General features: G+C 31.3%; 2 protein-coding genes across 2 annotated transcripts in view; one reads left to right on the top strand and one right to left on the bottom strand.

Annotated features, from left to right (window-relative positions):
• The window catches only part of LOC132716011 (myosin regulatory light chain 12B-like), a 98,017-nt gene that overhangs the window by 45,494 nt on the left and 32,820 nt on the right, over positions 1-19,703 (top strand). The gene's annotated exons all lie outside the window — the stretch shown is intronic.
• Positions 9,640-19,628, bottom strand: LOC132716006 (zinc finger protein 704-like). The gene is given in 8 exon segments (XM_060699143.1): positions 9,640-11,765; positions 11,936-12,076; positions 12,477-12,654; positions 13,332-13,435; positions 14,331-14,541; positions 15,047-15,129; positions 15,131-15,188; positions 18,956-19,628. Coding segments are annotated over 8 exon segments (1,518 nt in total). The 5' UTR covers positions 19,468-19,628; the 3' UTR covers positions 9,640-11,534.

Genomic DNA, 19,703 nt, shown 5'->3' with positions numbered 1-19,703 from the left:
ACCTACAGGGATTTCAATTTCCAAAAGAAATTGCCATCACTGTAGAATGGAGTCAGATTATATGGAGCCAGTTTATAGAAATTAATGGGTAATATTTATGAGCCGCGTCATGACGAAACCAACATAATGGGTTTGGGTTTGGTCGCAAACCCATTATGTTGGTTTTTGTCATGACGCGGCTCATATATGTCCAATGTAGTCTGGCATTTCATTATTAGCCTGTCTGTTTCAAAGAAAAAAGTCAGCTGACAAGCTATTATGATCCCTGCATAGTAGTCGTTGTTGTTGGGGTGCAAAACAATGTAGCCCATTTATCAAACATTTTCTAAAGTTTTCAACACGAAACTTGGAATACTTGCTTATCATGACAAGGTGCAGTTGTTCAACAAGGGGCTTAATAAGAAAGCTATATTTTTTTTGAGTTATGCCCTTTTCAACTTAGAATTATTGTCAGATGTGGTTATTTTAATAGACGAGCGTTGGAGCTCTTGTTTGAGCTAGATATCGATTTCAATATACAGATACAAAATTGGGGTAGCAACATTAAGTTTAGAGCCTGGTCAGAACTAATACTGCTATGTAGACTAAATCACTTTCGGTTCCAGCAGGGTAATTAAGGTTAAAGGCACATAAAGCCTCTAGAAACAAAAGAAATATTGTGACAAACATGAATTTTGTAACATTTGAATAATGGTTTTAGAGCATGTTGGTTGCAGGTTACCTGAAGAAAGTGGTGCTATATGTGGCAATACATTTTGTCATAAAAGTAGCAAAATGTAAATCAATTTAGTATACTGAAACAAAAAAGAAACTTTCTCCAAGTTTGAATGTAGATATGTTAGTACAGTTTTTCAATCTTTTTGAAACTCGATTTTTACGTTGAATAAACATATCAGGCTTTTATACGGGGATTAGCTGACCGATTTTGCAAACAAAACGAGTTTTACAAGCTACTACATGTATATAAGTGTGTACATCTAAGTGGTACCCTTGAACAACTGGCACATACTTTGCGAGTTTCTTTTTTGGTTCCGTATAGTTTTTTGACTGCTATACAAAATACTAAATCTTTATAAGTGAACTTATTTCCAAAACACAACTGAAGAAATGAAGAAGCAGGTTAAAAAATGATTGGCCAATGAGCAACTTTTAGGAAATTATAAATGTACGCAAAAACTTATAAGCTTTTGAATTTCTTTTTTAAAAATTGGGGTGGGATGAATGGGCCTTTAAATAATAGAATTTAACAAATTGAAAAGAAAAAACAAGAAACGGAATACAGTTTTTATTAATTATAAAAGTACACCAAAAAATAAGCTTTTGAGAAATTTAAAAAAAAACTAGAAATGTGTCCATAGGACATGTACGGATGCCCCCACATGCCACTGTTCTGTCAATCTTATGACTCTAGGTCAAATATTTTTTGGACTACATGTGCCACAAGTTGAAAACTAAACAACAACAAAAGGCCATAATTCTGTTAAATTTGGTCGCAGCAAATATTCCTCCCTTTACTACCATCAGATGTAGATTCTACACATTAAGGTTGTTCATCCCTGGAAGTTTAAGCAAAATCTGTCATCCGGTTTAAGAGGAGTTGCGTTCACAAGATTTCGGGACGGTCGGACGGACAAGTGCACCGCTATATGCTCCCACTAAGTGGGGGCATAAAAATGTTGCAGGGTGGGGGCATAATGGGCCTTTAAATAAATAGAATTTAACAAACTGAAGAGGAAAAAACAATAAACAAAATGCAGTTTTTATTAAATATAGAACTACACCAATAATAAGATTTTGTGAAATTAAACAAAACAAAAAAATATGGTGAAGGGGTGGGGCATAATGGGCTATTAAATAAATATCATTAAACAAACTGAAAAAACAAGAAATAGAATACAGTTTTTATTGATTTATTAGCGTAATAACCCATATAATTTTTAAAACAACTGAAATCTAACACATGAAATCATTCATAGCTTATATAACATTTATAACATCACATTGCAAGCACATTACAGGAAATATTGGTTAGAAAATAATTATACCGGTATAACTATATTTACATAAAAGTAAAACCGCATAAAAACTACAAGTTAAACTAATTCAACAAATCCTCATTTAGAAATTTGATTGTGAGCTGTCTAAAAAAAACACTCATTGAGCGTCAGCGACCTCTTCTCAATGATCAAAGCATTCAAGTAAGTTTTTAATGATTATCATAATTTGTTAACTTGCCTGATAATAAATGCTTTAATTTTAAAATTGTTGAGTTTATAAATAAGGGGAAGTAATTCATTTTTACACAGTTGTATCAGAAGTAAACTCCCTTGAATTGAAAAAAAAAACATTGTATGGTAAATTTTATATATCAGTTTGCCATTTCTTTCTTAATGTTAATAATCTTTGGTCTAAAGACTTTTAAGTTACCTGAATTAGTCTTCAGTCTTGTAAAGCCCTGGTTTGAAAAAAAATAACAGTAACAGAAAAAAACATCTATAAAAAAAAGCTATTTAACAATTAAAAATAGAAATATTTTATCAAATATCTAACTTTTATAAATTTACTGGCCAAGACAAAAAATATATGTCCGTCTAACAGTGTGAGAAATATTTTGTACATGGAAAATAATATAGAACAGTTAATACTTAAATATTTTTTGCATTAATCCTGCAAAAAAAACCTCAATACTTACACAATTAAGTATTAGTCACAGTACTTTCATATTAAAAAAAAATTACTCTGTATTTTTACCAGTAACTGGAACATACTATTTGCTAATCGTAATGAAGTAAAAGAGAAAACAACCTGCATTTAAGCAGTTCAACAAACTTCAATATTGCACATCTGAAAATTGTATCACATTTTTTTCTGTAAGAAATTTAAAATAACAATTTTGAAAAGAAACAAGAGGGCCATGATGGCCCTGAGGTCGCTCACCTGTATATAGCCCCCCCCCCCCCCCCCCCCCCCCCCCCCCCCCCCCCCGGGCCCAATTTTTACCCAAGGGCTTTTATTTGTTTATTTGAACAGACTTGGTAGACACCCATAAGAAGATGTTTCATGCAAAACATCTAAGTTCTAGCTCATTGGGTTTTTTAAAAGAAGATTTTTTAAGTTTTTACTATACACATAGAGTAAAAAACAATGACACCCCTCGGGCAGGGCCAGTTTTGACCCCTGGGCTTTTATTTGAACAAACTTTGTAGATATTTACTTAAAGATGTTTCATGCTTAATATCTAAACTCTAGTTATTTGGGTTTTTTCAAAGAAGATTTTTAAGTTTTTGCTATGTATATAAGGAAAATCAATGACCCCCGGGCGGGGCCAGTTTTGACCCCAGGGCTTTTATTTGAACATACTTGGTAGACACCCATTAGAACATGTCTCATGCTAAATATCTTAGCTCTAGCTCTTTGGGTTCTTTAAAAGAAGATTTTATAAGTTTTTACTATATGCATATAAGGAAAATCAATGACCCCTGGGGAGGGGCCAATTTGGACCCCAGGGGTTTTATTTGAACAAACTTGGTAGACATTCACTAGAAGATGTTTCATGCCAAATATATAAGCTTTAGCTCTTACAGTTCTTTAAAAGAAGATTTTTTAAGTTTTTACTATATGCATATAGGGAAAATCAATGACCCCCTGGGCGGGGCCAATTTTGACCCCAGGGCTTTTATTTGAACAAACTTGGTAGACATTCACTAGAAGATGTTTTATGCCAAATATCTAAGCTCTAGCTCTTACAATTCTTTAAAAGAAGATTTTTTAAGTTTAAACTATATGCATATAGGGAAAATCAATTACCCCCCAGGGCGGGGCCAATTTTGACCCCAGGGCTTTTATTTGAACAAACTTGGTAGACATTCACTAGAAGATGTTTCATGCCAAATATCTAAGCTCTAGCTCTTTGGGTTCTTTAAAAGAAGATTTTTTAAGTTTTTACTTTATGCATATGGGGAAAATCAATGACCCCCTGGGGCGGGGCCAATTTTGACCCCAGGGCTTTTATTTGAACAAACTTGGTAGACATTCACTAGAAGATGTTTCATGCCAAATATCTAAGCTCTAGCTCTTACAGTTCTTTAAAGGAAGATTTTTTAAGTGTTTACTATATGCATATAGGGAAAATCAATGACCCCCCAGGGCGGGGCCAATTTTGACCCCAGGGCTTTTATTTGAACAAACTTGGTAGACACTCACTAGAAGATGTTCCATGCCAAAAATCTTAGCTCTAGCTCTTACAGTTCTTTAAAAGAAGATCTTTTAAGTTTTTACTATATGCATATAGGGAAAATCAATGACCCCCCGGGGGCGGGGCCAATTTTGACCCCAAGGCTTTTATTTGAACAAACTTGGTAGACACTCATTAGAAGATGTTTCATGCCAAATATCTAAGCTCTAGCTCTTAGGGTTGTTTAAAAGAAGATATTTAAAGATTTTTCTTTCGGTTGCCATGGCAACCAGAGTTCTGCATGGAATTAAATTCTTTGAACAATTTTTAAAGGTGACCACCAAAGGAACATTCCTGTGAAGTTTGGATGAAATTGGCTCAGTGGTTTATGAGGAGATGTCATTTAAAGCAAAAGTTTACGGACGGACGACGGACGGACGACGGACGGACGGACAGACGGAAGCCGGACGAAAAGCGATCACAAAAGCTCACCCTGTCACTTTGTGACAGGTGAGCTAAAAAAGCAAACCATAGTTAAAAAAAAGAAATATACATTTTGCCACCTGGGCAACGGAATTTCTAAACATCAACTTTGACTTATCAAATATTCTTAAGAATACTGTATATCTAGAAAAAAAATTAAATTACCTCCCTTTGACTTTACAGCTTAACTTTTACTGGCATTCAAAGTTTAAACAAGATGAAAATATATAGAAATTATCTATATAGGTACACATGTTTTAAGTAAGTAGTGGTTTTGACTTTAATTTAATTAGCACAAGTATCATATATTGTTTTATTTTTTTCTGATTTTTAGAAAAGACCCCCCCCCCCCCAAAAAAACAAAAACAAAAAAAAACAGTCACCTACATTTTGTAAATGAAATAGAAATGCGTCTGCAAGAAATTGTTCAAAATTGAATAACATTTATTCAGTGAGTGGCAGGTTATGAAACGTTTGAGATCATTTTTATGTAATGCTTAAATTATATTGTTCATCTGTGCAAATTACTGGACCTAGAAAATGAACTAAGACACTTATAAAATTATGAGTTTCCCATTCTTAATATGCTGCACATGTATACATCATGGCTATACATTTTTTTGCAAACGTTCCCTCAAAATATTTTTGGAAATTTAAATATTCTGATCTAGTCACATGACTTTAACATAAAAATAGAAGGATTTAAACCTCTGCAGTGCTTCTAGATGCTTGCATGAAATCATGATCACAAAGTAGACAAATATCACTTTTTTCCCCGATTAATTCTTACAATTTTTCATTCATGATCATATATAAATCAGTGTGAAGAGATGAATTAGACGTCTTCAAGTGCATTTTGGTGGGTGAAAAAGGGATTTAAGCAGAATCATTCAAGCGCCTTGTCTGGTATATATCAGAATACGGTACTTTAAGTGTGGTGCTCCAACACCTCTTTTTAGCCTCACTTGAAGTTATTATTTGTTATTTATACAATGTTTAAAAAACTCTCTAAAGTAACAATTACTATCCTGAAGACATGTACTAAATTTCAAGAGGATACCTGTAGTACAGCCAAACCTGTTAACAAAGGCCATCCTAGAACTTGGCCTTTATTTACAAGTGGTCTTTATTTGGAGGTATTTTTTCTTTTTTATTAAATGAAAGTTTGTCGAAAAGCGGTCTTTATACACATGATGTTCTTTATTTAGAGGTGGTCTTTAACACAGGTTAGACTGTAATTTCCTATTTTTTCACTTTCAGATGCATAGGCAAGAACGAAAAGTTGGTCAATCATTAATTCAAAAAATTCATGGACATACATCCGGTAGTTTCCGAAAGAATTATCACTTTAGTAATAATTGCGTACCATAAAAATATCGAAACAATTAATAGAAAGAGCATCGAAACACCAGTCTATCTGAATTGTACAAGAGGGTGTTGGCGTTCTTTCTTTTTTGTATCATAGGCAAAAATAAAAACATGTTCCCTGTTATCACAAAATGAAACGTCAGAAAAAAAAGTATCTAATAAACGAACATCTGAATATGATATTTCTATTGGAATCCCTTTCTCTATTGTCACATTAAGTAAAACCCAGACAAAATGAGCCAGTCGATAAGCAAGCTCTGGAGTGGGGGTAACTAGTAAATGCACTACAGTTAACGCACTGTGCATGTAATCTATGTGTATACGATTTAATTCTGACGAATCTTCAACAGATTAAGGTCCCTAAATTATGATACATGTTCAAGTCCATTTTTAGCACTCATTGTAAAGTTAGACACTATCATTTTAATAAATGTTTCAAAGTAATAAATATTTCAGCAGGTATTAAAATACATTCAAAACACTTAAGTAATTCTGGTATTTCATCTGAATAAGACATAGAAGTTCATGTCACAAAATGTTGAAACAATCTGTTTTATTACTAATGTGTGTCACCTCTGTGCAGTACAAGCCAAGTCCTTCTATATTTGAAAGGAGTTAACCATTTATTGCACTAAGGTGATGTGTAACTGTCTTAGCTTAGGAAAATGTGTCACATTTATAAGTGATCTGTAACGCTTCGAACCAATTACATTTTCGCGAAACTATACCCCGTATTGTCAGCAGTTATTTTCCCTTTTTCTATACAAATACTAACAATTCTTTTCCGCAGGTTTAAAGTGAATATTACTTTTGCAGTTTCTTTATTAAAATAATAACAATATAATGCGTAATTAAAGTAACAATAATATTAAAAACAAAAACAATACATATACATGCAATCAGCACATGGTATAAAGTAAAATAATCATTCATGCTAAATTATTGTATCTACATTACTTCAATCTTTAAGCCTATACATATTTACAACATTTCAAAAAGACCATTATTTCTAAGTTTCAAATATCATTTTCATGTTTCAACCTAACCTAACAGAAAGACATAATCACAAAAAATACCCCTGAGATTATCTTTTTTTTAAAGAATTTCTTTTATAAAAACAAAATCCATCTATTTTCATATGACATAATTATGTTCAATTTATACAACAAGTAAATCTGTGCATTTGATTCTTTTTGGAATTTGCAGTTTTACAGTCATTCAACATTTGACAGTTTTCTTATAGGTGTTTTATTTTCACCAATGCTGCTTTAAAAGTCCCATTAATATGCCCCAGAAATGCGTACACTATTTTTTTTCTTTTTTTTTTTATGCAAAAAATGTTGCTTTTTGGCAATAATTATAGTGAATAAGTATTTTGCATAGAAGTCAAAATTCTATTTTGTTTACATTTTCTTCTTTTATAGCCAATAATTTCACTTTCAGCACTGATCTTTCTGCAGGTGATAAGCATCTAATATGCTCTTAAACTATTATGTAAATGTTATTAACTTCATTTTTGTCTGCTTCCATGAATGAATATTAATTCGTCTCTGAGGCAAAATGAGTCTTTAAATAGCATTTACAAACTTCCATTAACTAGTTACTTCAAACTTCACCATAAACAATTCTTGAAGTGATTATAAAAAGAATAATTATCTAATATTATCTTAAAATGGAAGCACTAGATTTGAAGTTGATTATTTCTAACCTGGAATCTGAGTGATTCTTAAATTTCCATACATTAATTATTAAGGTATGTAGATTCTGTAACCAACTCAGCTTGCCATGTTCATGATTGTGTACTAAGGACCAAATCTTAGAAAGTCTTAAAATTGAACCACTGAATACAATCTCAATTTTTCTAAGTTAAGTTGTAAAATTTAATATGAATCATAATATGATTTATAAAAACCAACAAAGTAGTGGTCCAATACTGTTCTAGTATTGTATCAATGTAATGTAACATTTTAAAGCTGCATGCCTCCAGATGAGACAAAATATTTCATGAAAACCAAACTTGAGAAAAATGTACTGAGATTTTAAGAAAATTAAACACATTCAAGTTATGATTTACAATTTATCTGCGATTGATAACTGATTTTGCAGTATTTCACAATATTTTACTTTTTAATACATGTTAAAAATTTTCATGAAAATTAACAGCAATCTGGAAGCATGCTGCTTTAAGATATTGTTTCATTTCAAAATTCAGCAGCAATCATTTCTGATTATAATTGAGTTAACACATAATCCAAAATGAAACCAATATGGTTTATAATCACAGTCCAAAAACAATTTTGGTGAAAAAAAAATTTTTTTGCAAGTTAATCTGTCAAAATAATCCAATTTAACATGATCTTTGTAAAAGATATGTTTCACTCTATTATACTGATGATAATAATAAAAATAATATCTAATAATGATAATAATAATATCTTATAATCAAGAAGTGAATTTTTAGAATGTAATTTCGGAGCGTTCCAATATTAAAATATTAGCAGGGAAGAAAAGTTTGAAATAAATACAGGATATTTCGTCACATTAGTGCAGTAACAAATTAAGTCCTATTAAATTTAATAGACAATTTGTCATCAAAAGAGCACATTATAGTCAAAAACAAGATAGCATTTTGACGCATATAAATTAACAACACATTCTGTGAGAAAAAAAATTCTTCAATCATGAAATACAAATTTTGCAACAATTATTATAGTATATAATAAAACACTCGCAGAATATTTTAATACAATTTTAGGCTATGGATTTAAAAAGAAATAAAACAAAAAAAAACAAGAGAAAACAAACAATAATAAAAAATGCACAAATGACTAATCATCTATTGTAATATATATGACAACATTGATAAAAATATGATTTATGATAAAATATTTGTCTCTCTCATATTTACATGGCTATTTACATACAACACCGGTGACTTGATTTTGGATTATATTGCATGAAACATTTCTATGGCAACAGTTAAAAAGAAAACAAATTTACACCGCCCCACCCACCCCAACAACAACAAAAAAAACACCAACTTTTTTGGTTTCATCACTAAAATAATAGGTTTAGTTTCTCTCTGATTTATACATTATGTGAAATATTGTGATGCATTTGTTTTAAAGCTGCATGCTTTTATTTTATCTTATAAATTAATTGCTTTACTTGTTTTCTAATCCAGTCTGAATTACATTGTTGTGCAATGTTTGTAAATGTCATGTTATGTACAATTTATTGAATAAATAAAGTTTAAATTAATTGCTTATATGTTTTTCTGTTATGAAAGCTGTTTTAAAGTTGAATGCATTTATATCATAAATTCAATTGCATATGTTCCATACTTCATTTTTCTCTTATGGAACGCTTATTCATTATATTATGTCCCAATGAATGCGCTTTTTAAATGAGCAAAATTCATTAAACAATATCATAATGCCCTTGGAAAAACTGTGTACTGTGTATACAGTACAAAATAAGTCAAAAATGAATACATGGTCCTTAACAGGCAGAGTTACTGCCCTTGTCTATTACATACATGCAGCACACAAATCAATACCATGATTCCAATTACCAGAATATAATTATTAGCCCTTGTCTATTAAAATTTTAAAACAATACAAATTAATACCATGATGGCATTTAACAGTATATAATTTAAACCATTACCCTTCTGAAATCAAACTGTAAACAGCTTTTGCCACCAGTATATATCTAGGGTCACGGACCAGGCAGCTGAGACATCTGCATAGTCAGACCAGGCTCGAAACCAAAAAAAAACCTTTCCTACCAGTATCGAGCCACGGGATAGCCAGACTGTCCATTTGTGCATTTTGACCAGGTTATAAATTTTGCCTGACCAACTTCAAAATTAAATCTAGATATCACCTGAATTGAAGGACAGTTCTAAAAATAATTGGGAGGTTGTGGGTTCAAGGATCAGATCTGTTTTTATCATCTCTATTGTGGCAATATTCTAACTCACACATTCGGACCATTCTTCATCATGTTATAATAGAAATATTTCTTCAAATTAAGACAGTATTGACTTCAATAGGATATATTACTATCAAACTGCAAAAATTACCCAGCTTACAATAATGAGTCTAACAAACGTGAAAGAATATCTGGTCACACACTGATGACATACGCAAGTAATAATTGTCAATAGCATTACAAATCTGGCAACACACTGGGGAATAATAAAGACATTGCCAATGAACATGATAAAAATTAAGATATTTTCCTTACGGAATAAACTAAAAATTGATGTGCCCCTTCCTATAAGTGACAATAGTGACTTGTGTTACATGTCATAATGATTTTCATGGTATAATCCTTGAGCAGTGTTTCAAAATGTTTTTGATGGCAAATGTATTATACTGAATTACTGAAATACTTACATGCCAATTAAATAACTTGATACCCCTTTTACCCAATGTTGATGTTAGCATTAAACGGTTATTCGTGATAACAAAAAAGGTGAGTAATTACTACATGTATCAATCAATGTACACTATTACATCAATTCAGATTTCATTTTACAATAGACTAACTCCGGAATTAAGAATATTTTGGGTTTTTCCTAGCTAATAACGTAGGTACAAACAAACTTTTACAGTTACAGCTTCGAAAATAGGCGAAACAGATTGACAAATCTATTGTGATGGGAAGTTAGTTTGTACCTACAGATTAGCTGGGAAAACCCCGGATAACGTCTAATTTAATATGCAATACCCTATATAATTTCTAGCACACTGTTATTAAACACACTAAAGTCCTTTACACATATCCTGATCAGGAAATTCTTACAGTCAAAGCTGTGAATAAAGGCCATCCAAAGGAGAGACCATACATGGCCTTTATAAACAAGTGGTCTTTATACAGAGGTTGCTATGTTCTTATAAATAAATGAATGAATGATTGTCGAAAAATTGGCCTTGGTTTTTTTTACAGGGTGAACTTTATTCAGAGATGGTTTCTTAACACAGGTTTGACTGTATTTACTTGTTATGTTACAAATCTTCCTAACAATTACAATTCTTCATCATCTTTCAATAGCTTTATATTCATTAATTTACAATTTAGTGGGAAAAAATAGAGAATAATACTTGATGAAAAATTATTTAAAATAATTTCATGTTTTGATAAATTTACTGGTATTTGAGACATTGTGTGCAATTGTCACCCCTTTATTATTAAAGTGGCAACAATGTACTTGAAAAATCATGCAAATGGTCTAACTGTATTTTGCTAAAAATTTTGTACATAGTCACTTACAATGCCCACAATTTCCTTACAAAATCAAGGTCAAAGCACCTAACCGTTTTAAATTTACTCAAGCGACTGTGTACACAATTTTACATAATTTCCTTCTGAAAGCATGCTTATGTATGTTTTCATTCTTGCTCAAATTTACTCTCAAATCTTGCATACATTTACATTGTTCACGCAAAATTAACTTGAGATACCATATACACCGGCTCTTACATAGTGTTTTTACATAAATTTACTCCAGAAATCGTGTACACGCTTTTTTCCATTTACACTGTGTACACCACATATCGCGATTTTCCATGCCGTAAACTTTTCGGCACTTGCGTACTTCACTTCTTGGTTTCTTGTGAATGCTGAGGGTTTTGGACGTGGAGATCATGTGGATTTTCGGAGATTGTGCCTGATGTTGTTGCAATCGTTCCTGCGGTGACGGCTTGTTCGAAATCCTGATTGGTGGCGAAGGCTACATAAATTCAAAACAGTAATCCCATGTAAATATATACAATCATTTAACAATGATATGGTAATTATTGCATTGTTTCGAATTCGCATTAAATCATTATTATAAAAAAAATTATTTTAAAGAAAATGTTCAAATTCTTTAACTGCAGAAACAAAAACAAATAAACTTACGCTTGTTGCATATGAATGAGTATTTTGCCAAGAAAGAGATCTCTGAATTTCGTTGACTTTGATTGGTATTGGCACTGCCCTTGGTTGACCATGGAACGTACTTGTAGAAGGCACACTGGAGGCAAAACCATGGCGAAATTCCTGAAATATTTGTTAGATAACATAATGTTAAATAAATGATCACCACGAAATGTACATGCAGAAGGCACACTGTGCGAAATTCCTGAAATATTTGTAAAAGAACATAAGGACATGATCACTACACTTAATCAACATAATTATTATTCCTACTATTATCTTCATTATACTCAACAAGCATCAGGTGAGTATTGCTATTGTGCTGGGACCAAACGTGTTGGCCTTAAAAGTTTACACAAAATTTATTTAAGTACATGTTGGAAGCTTATAAGAAGCTTATTGAAACACCCTCACATCTATTCCTGGAACCAACCAGTACTAAGCTATGAATGTAAAATTTCTTGCTAAGGAAACAACCATTTGCCCCTGGAAGGTTTGAACCTTTATATTAAAGGTATATTACCTTTTTCTGGTAGTCATGGTCTGGTATTATAGAATTGGTTGGCTCGGCTTTAGCAGTTGACGGAGAGATGTTTGACATGTCTGAAAATCCCTGAGTGACATTTTCAACATTCACTTCTATCTCTGTATAGTAAAATTCTTCCTCCCCACAGGAGTCTGTGTCACTATCAACATCAGGTCTGAAAATATGACAGATTTATGAAAAAATTCCTGATGTGCGCTTTTAACAAAATTCCATGAGCAAGAAACACATGTACATGTCAATAAAAATATGGAAAAGTATCTAGAGTTTACTAAAGAGCACTTAGAACAAAAGTAAAGTGGTTAAAATTACAGACAGTCTGTTCATGTTGAAACACTTCTCTCAGTCACACCCTTAGTAACCTTAGGCTTCAAAGCATCATTCAATAGTAATTTTCAAAGTACATTTTTAATTATCTGCCTTTATAGTTCTATAGGTATAGAAGTAAGAAATTGCTTCATTTATGTTTCAATACTGTTCCATAACTAGATTAATAGATTATATATGATGGAATGTTTGATATCTACTAGTATATGATATACAGTACTATTTGCTATTGTCACAAAATATCGTTCTTATGTTATTCATAGGAGAAAAATTCATTAGCAATCATTCAAACAGCATTGTACCTAAAATTAGGATGTATCAATAATTCTAACAAAATTATACTGGGTATAAAAAGCTAATTAAGTATAACAACAGAAAAATAATTCATCAGACATTGTTTTTGCCATATAAACGCTGGCTGTCTTAAAGTATAACATAATAATTACTAAGAGATAACTTTATATGTCTACAAAAATTTGTGACAGAGTTGTCTCTCTTTGCACTTACCCAAGATGGAGATCTCTTATGTGTTTCTCGATGGCTGATGTTGTTGAGCTTACTTTATTACAGCCTGGCCAAGTACATTGGTACATTGTCCTCTTTGTAACGGTCTATAATAAATTAAATCATATATCAGAATATATAGGTAATTACACCTGTACAAAATTTTGGGACAGAAACTGGGCAGAAACATGGACAGAACTGGCATGGAATAAGTGATTTCTGGGCAGATATTGGAGGGAAATTCAAATTTCATGTCAGTTTCTGGGCAAATATTGGAAATTCAAATTTCTGCAAATTCTGAATTATTTTCTGGGCAGACTTTTGATGGACATTCATATTCCATGTCATTTTTCTTGGTGGAATTTTGACTGAAATTTAAATTTCATGTCAATTTTTGGGTGGATTTCAGACAAAAATTCAAATTCCATGTCATTTTCTGAGCAGAATACATCAGACGGAAATTCAAATTCTGAGCAGACTCTAGACAAAAATTCAAATTCCGTGTCATTTTCTGGGCAGATTTTAGACAGAAATTCAAATTCAATGTCATTTTCTTGGCAGACTTTAGACAGAAATTCAAATTCTGGGCTGACTTTAGAAAGAAAGTCAAATTCCGTGTCATTTTCTTGGCAGAGTTTTGAAGAAAATACAAATACTGTGTCATTTTCTTGGTTGACTTTGGACGGAAATGCAAATCCTGCATGTGTCATCCTTCTCACAAGGAAAATGTTTTTTGTCTTTTCTTATGTGCAAAATTTCATACTTATACATTTTATCTTGGACAAAATTTGTAACTTAGAAAAGTTTTCTTGAGATTGAAATGGTCTTTATTCTGAGTGAAGAATCTGTATTAACTTTAACATTAATTTCCTCTTGAACAGAATCACAAACTATTGGCATAATTTTACTCTTGGACAATTTCTGCTAGTATTTGTGACAATAAGGTTTTAAATCAATTGCATAATAGTTACATATATGTCATAATAAAAACCACTACCATACCTTTTGAATATCCCCCTCTGATCTCCCCTCTCTAAGTTCAATACCCTCATCATGATGAAATGAGCTGAATACCAGCCCGGAATCAACAGGGGCACTCTCGCTCAGGTGGCTATGTGATGGAGGTGAAGGGTCACTCCTCTCTGATTGGTTGCTATAGAAACCACTACTGGAAGCACTTGAGGATAGTAGGCCATTTTTGGTAAAATCTGCACAAATATATAAATATTCATTGATCTAATTATATAGTTAAATCCCTGAAAATCAATCAGGCGAGGGTTCAGTTCTTATAATCCATTCTACAGTGTTCTTAAGCGAGCCCATTAAAAATGCTTAAATCTGCAGTTAATATTTGCTATTGTTTTCAGGTTAAAACATTAACAATGCAATCTGTTTGGTTTTAATAGATCAATTATAAAGATCAGCTTTCATTTATTTCTCTATTTGTATTTTTTTGTATTATGATGAAAATCACATCAAAGTAATGCAGATCAATAATAGTCAATTAATTACTTTCAATTTAATTTATTGTTTCACACAAAACCACAAAAACTAAATGTATCGGCACTGTCATTGATTTTCATTGCTTCAGTACAGATAGCTCTGATTTTGATTAAGCCAGCTTGTTAAAAATATAGTACCACTTTAAGGAGAATTCAACTATCAGACTTATTATACTTGGGAATTAAAAAATATAAATACCTTTGAAGTCCTGGTTTTGGTATTGTGGTGATTGCGGGCTACAGCTTAGACTCGTCAGAACCATGGCGGCAATATTCTCGTCCATCATCTCCAACATCGCTATCGTCCTCGTCAACAGTCATGTTGTTGTTGTCTTGATCGTCGCGTACATGTATGTCTCTCGTGTCTGAATGCCTATGACGTCTGAAAGATACATATCAGGTGATTCACTCAGAACATGTTTAAACATCTCTTTTTTAAGTGCAATGAGTAAAAAAAAAACCCCTCTTTATAGTGCAATGAATTTAAAACATTAAAGGCCCATTATGCCCCAGAAATGCTTTAAATTTTATTTCTAAAAAGCTTTTTTTTTGGTGTCCTGTTAAACCTTTAAATTTAGCACATCTCCAGATAGCCAAAATATTTCAAGAAATTCAATCTTTAGAAAAATGTACTAATACATGTAATATCTTAAGAAAAGTAAAAAGATTCAATATTCAATGGTATGTGCAATTAATGACTGATTTTGCAGTATCAATCACTATGATTCTGCTGCATTACTAACCCAGTAAGAGGTACTTATGTATATTTTGACCTCTTTTTGGTAATTTACGTGGATTGTAAGTCAGCCATTTGCAATGTGTCAATTACTTAATTTGTTCACTTCACAGTATTTTACTTTTAAATACATTTTCAAAATTTTTATGAGAATTAGCATGATTCTGGAGGCATGCTGCTTTAATTATAGATTTGAGAATTTAACTCATTGGCCAATTACCTAAATTCATATAAATAGTAAATCTGGCCTTCTTTGATAAGAAGATAAAAAATACCTAAATAAAAAAAATGTATATAAAAAACAATATTCTAAATTTAAACACATCACATGATATCATTACCAGAAAACTAGGTCACTCAGACACTTTTAGTATAATAATAATAATAATAATAATACTTAATATGTCATATGCCTAAATGACATTTGTGGTAAATAGAAAATTAATTGTTTTTTGCTAATCCAAAGTCTAAAAGTGTTACATTTTTGTTTCATTATATCACTTAGGATATATAAGAATCATTAAAAGCTACTTATAAAATCTCATTACATTAAATTGCCTGTCCTGTATTGGTAATGTTTAATTTGTATATATTGAGTTAAACTTTTAAAGATATGAATTTTATATGTATGATTATAAATAATAATTTATTTATTATTATTTACACAGCCAATTTTCTATGCAAATATTCAAAACATAATTTATGTCATTTTTTTTTTCTTCTAAAATTCATATATTGTACTACAATGTTACATAAAAGTATAGCACCTACACTTTAATTTTTATTAAACCAAGTTTTGATATATGATGCAATATATTATACAAATTTAACAATTCAAATTCATATTCAATATTTTATTTAACACCAAAAGATTTAATTTCTTACACAAATAGAATGTGGACGCAAATAATAGGCCGCCTAATTGCCTATTCATGATAAAAATGTTTGAATGACAGATTGCGATCATGCTCGAGAAATATAGGTCGTAAAGTGACCTACTTTCGCATTTTACCTGTACAGGTATAAACGTCAAGCTATTTATAGCACTGTACATAGTTTAAAATTAAATAAAGAGAATTCCCGTCACTATATATACAGGTTGACGGATCTTTATGACATCAGCATAATATTGATCATGTGAATATATATTTATACTTAAAGCAACTTGCACTCAGAAAATAAAATTTACGCACTTAGATTTAATGGTTATGTAATATGTTACTTAGGATTTACTGATAAACTCTGGTATTTTAAAGATAAAATGGTATGAGAGACTCAATAGTCAGTTTGGGGTCATTTAAAATTAAGATAAACAGCATTTAGACCCGGTCAGTTTTAGCTAATTTCAGTTCCATTGTTATTGACTGTACATCCTGTTATGATATAACATTCTATAATTGGTTTTAATTTAAATTACCATTTCAAATTTGAAATGTTTACATTATGAGGGTGTCTTTATTATAAGTAACCTTTCAATGTGCATTTCATAATTTATGAACAGAAATAAGAAAACCCATAAAAAAAAAACCTGGTTGATTTAATAGAATCCCTATTTGATTTATTTATCGGTTTTTACCATTTATAATGCACACTTTCTGTCCAAATGTTGTGCAATACTTTAGAAATTCCTCAGTGTACACCAATTTAATAAGACATTATTTCTAGGTAAACAAACACTAAACCTGTTGTCAATACAAAGTGTATATCTTCATGCTAAAAGTTTAATGTTCTGAAATGATCTACACTTCTATTTACTGGTGAATGGCCAGATTAAATACCAATGGTCAGTGCCCAATATTTCACCATTGACCAGTTATATAATCGAAAGAAGTGTTATTCACCTGTGCAGAAATATAAGAATTATATATCGATATTGAATTAAATACTTTAGAATTGTATAAACATGAAAATGAATTCACAAATAACTTGATGTATGTAGTAAGTTAGGTGTTTGCAAAACTTTAGACAAATATGATGTTTTCTTTACATGTATATACATGTATATAGCTATAATGATATTATAATATAATTCACTTTTTTTATTTTGTCTGTTAACAATATACATTTGTTGTTATATTCTATATAAGTCCACTGGAAATTCTCTTTGAAAAAGCAACATCCCCCCCCCCGCCCCCCAAAAAAATAATATTTTAACATTCAGTTATTGCTATTTTGTTAACCAGGCTTTATTAATTTTTGAATTTTCATATCTTTACCAAATCAATCAAAATATTTGGTTTTTATTAACAAAATGTAACAACATCTAAAATATTAATTAATATTAATTACATAGCATTTGTTAATTGAATTGTTCTATCACTTAATAGTAAACAAATGGTAGATAGATAAGACAGATACAGTTAATTGGTCAAAATGCCCTCAGGAGCTATCCTTTCTCCTTCTCTTACATCACTTGACCAACACTGACCAGGACATATTTGTGTATTGCTGGTTTACTGGACAAGCCTGACTGGCCACTTCTAATCTTAAAGGTCAAACAAGAGGTCAACGTGGTACATAGGTGATAAATTTTATCTTCACACACAGTACTTCAATCTATTGGTAGTACTTCATTGTGTTTCAAGCTAAACACTAAAGTTTTAAGATTATTACTCTATAAAAGATAATCAACCCTTTTTCAGGGCATACATAAAATGTTTTAAGACCTGTACACATTTTAATTTATAATCAAAATTGAACACTATAAAGTTATATAACATTATCATATATACAAATATCATTATATCATTGAAATGATAAAATTCATTGTTATTTCTATTCTTTACAATATCTTGATCATTGTTGATATCATATATGTTTGACAGTTCTGATTGGATAAATATAAATTATAAATGTAACCTTATTGAATCAATTAATGCTTGGAAAAAATTATCCATTCTTCTCTATATTTATTACTATCTTATAAAGTTTTAACAAGATAATCCAAATCTTTTAAAGCAACATATCTAGCAATAGATAATACTCAAATTATAATGTGAACTAGGGAAATGGTAAATTAGTTTTAGTAACTTTTAGTGTCAGCAATTGCCAATTCACAATTAATTAAATGATTTTTTGAGCATGCATACATATGCTCATTCAAAAAGGCAATTTAGATATAAAGAATATAAAAGTACTTAATTGTACATGTATATTCTGTTAGTTACTGCATAGAAGTTCTATAGAAACATTCAAAATAAAAAAAAGGAAGATCCTTATATTGAATTGGGTATACATGTATATATAAAAGTTATAGGTTGAAAAGAAATATATCACAGTCGCCTGTGTTTTGCAACTCAAAAAAGGCAAGGCAGCGGTGCTATCAGTTCTGGATGCTTGTATATGAGATAACAGGTAACAGTTAATTACTAAAAGTTATACAATCTTACATTTGTTTGTTCGGCACATCAATTCCAGATGATACCGGCCTTTTTCTGGCCTCGGACAACTGGAGATCAGCTAGCTTTGAATAGTCTGTATCGACCTCTGCCAATCGGGCTGACTTTCTACTTTTCATAAGTCTAACTTCCTCTATCCTCTTAGTGACATCAACATATTCTCCGCTACTTAGTTGAGCTTTGATCAACACTTCATCGTCATCAAGATTGTGGTCTACAACAAGACCGGTGACCTCTCTTCCGTTCAAAGTCAGAAATACTTTTTGATCACATTTAAGCACTGCAGAGCTGTTTGGTTGAAATCCATGACCGATTATATTGTTTACACTCACATTCTTTTGTGCATTGTCTTCCAACTTAACAGTGTATATAGCGTCTGTAAACATAGTTTCTTCGTGCATTATTCCTTCAATAACACCGGGATAATATCGGCCATCTTGCAATTTCGCAGCGACCTGGGTGCCCACAATCGACCGCTTTGCGAGCCTTCTTGTTCCAAACATACTGAGTCGATGCTTATGAAGTTTCGCAAAATATTACTTTAAACACTGATTGACACATTGAAATTAAAAAATATCTCAAAAGTTAGCATTATAATTTAACTTTTCCTTCACAAACATATGCCGGTAATTAAGCCGGTTTGTTTTGATGATCTATTTGTAGGCGGGGTTTCTTGACGATATCAACAAAACCATGTGATCTAAATTGGCAACGTTCATTGGTCTAGCGGCAAACGCCT

This window comes from Ruditapes philippinarum, unplaced genomic scaffold, assembly GCF_026571515.1.
Source record: "Ruditapes philippinarum isolate M1 unplaced genomic scaffold, ASM2657151v2 ctg50_1_1_1_1, whole genome shotgun sequence".
Taxonomy (NCBI): Eukaryota; Metazoa; Mollusca; class Bivalvia; order Venerida; family Veneridae; genus Ruditapes; species Ruditapes philippinarum.
Note: the sequence above shows the minus strand (reverse complement) of the source record. Positions and strands in the feature narration are given on the sequence as shown.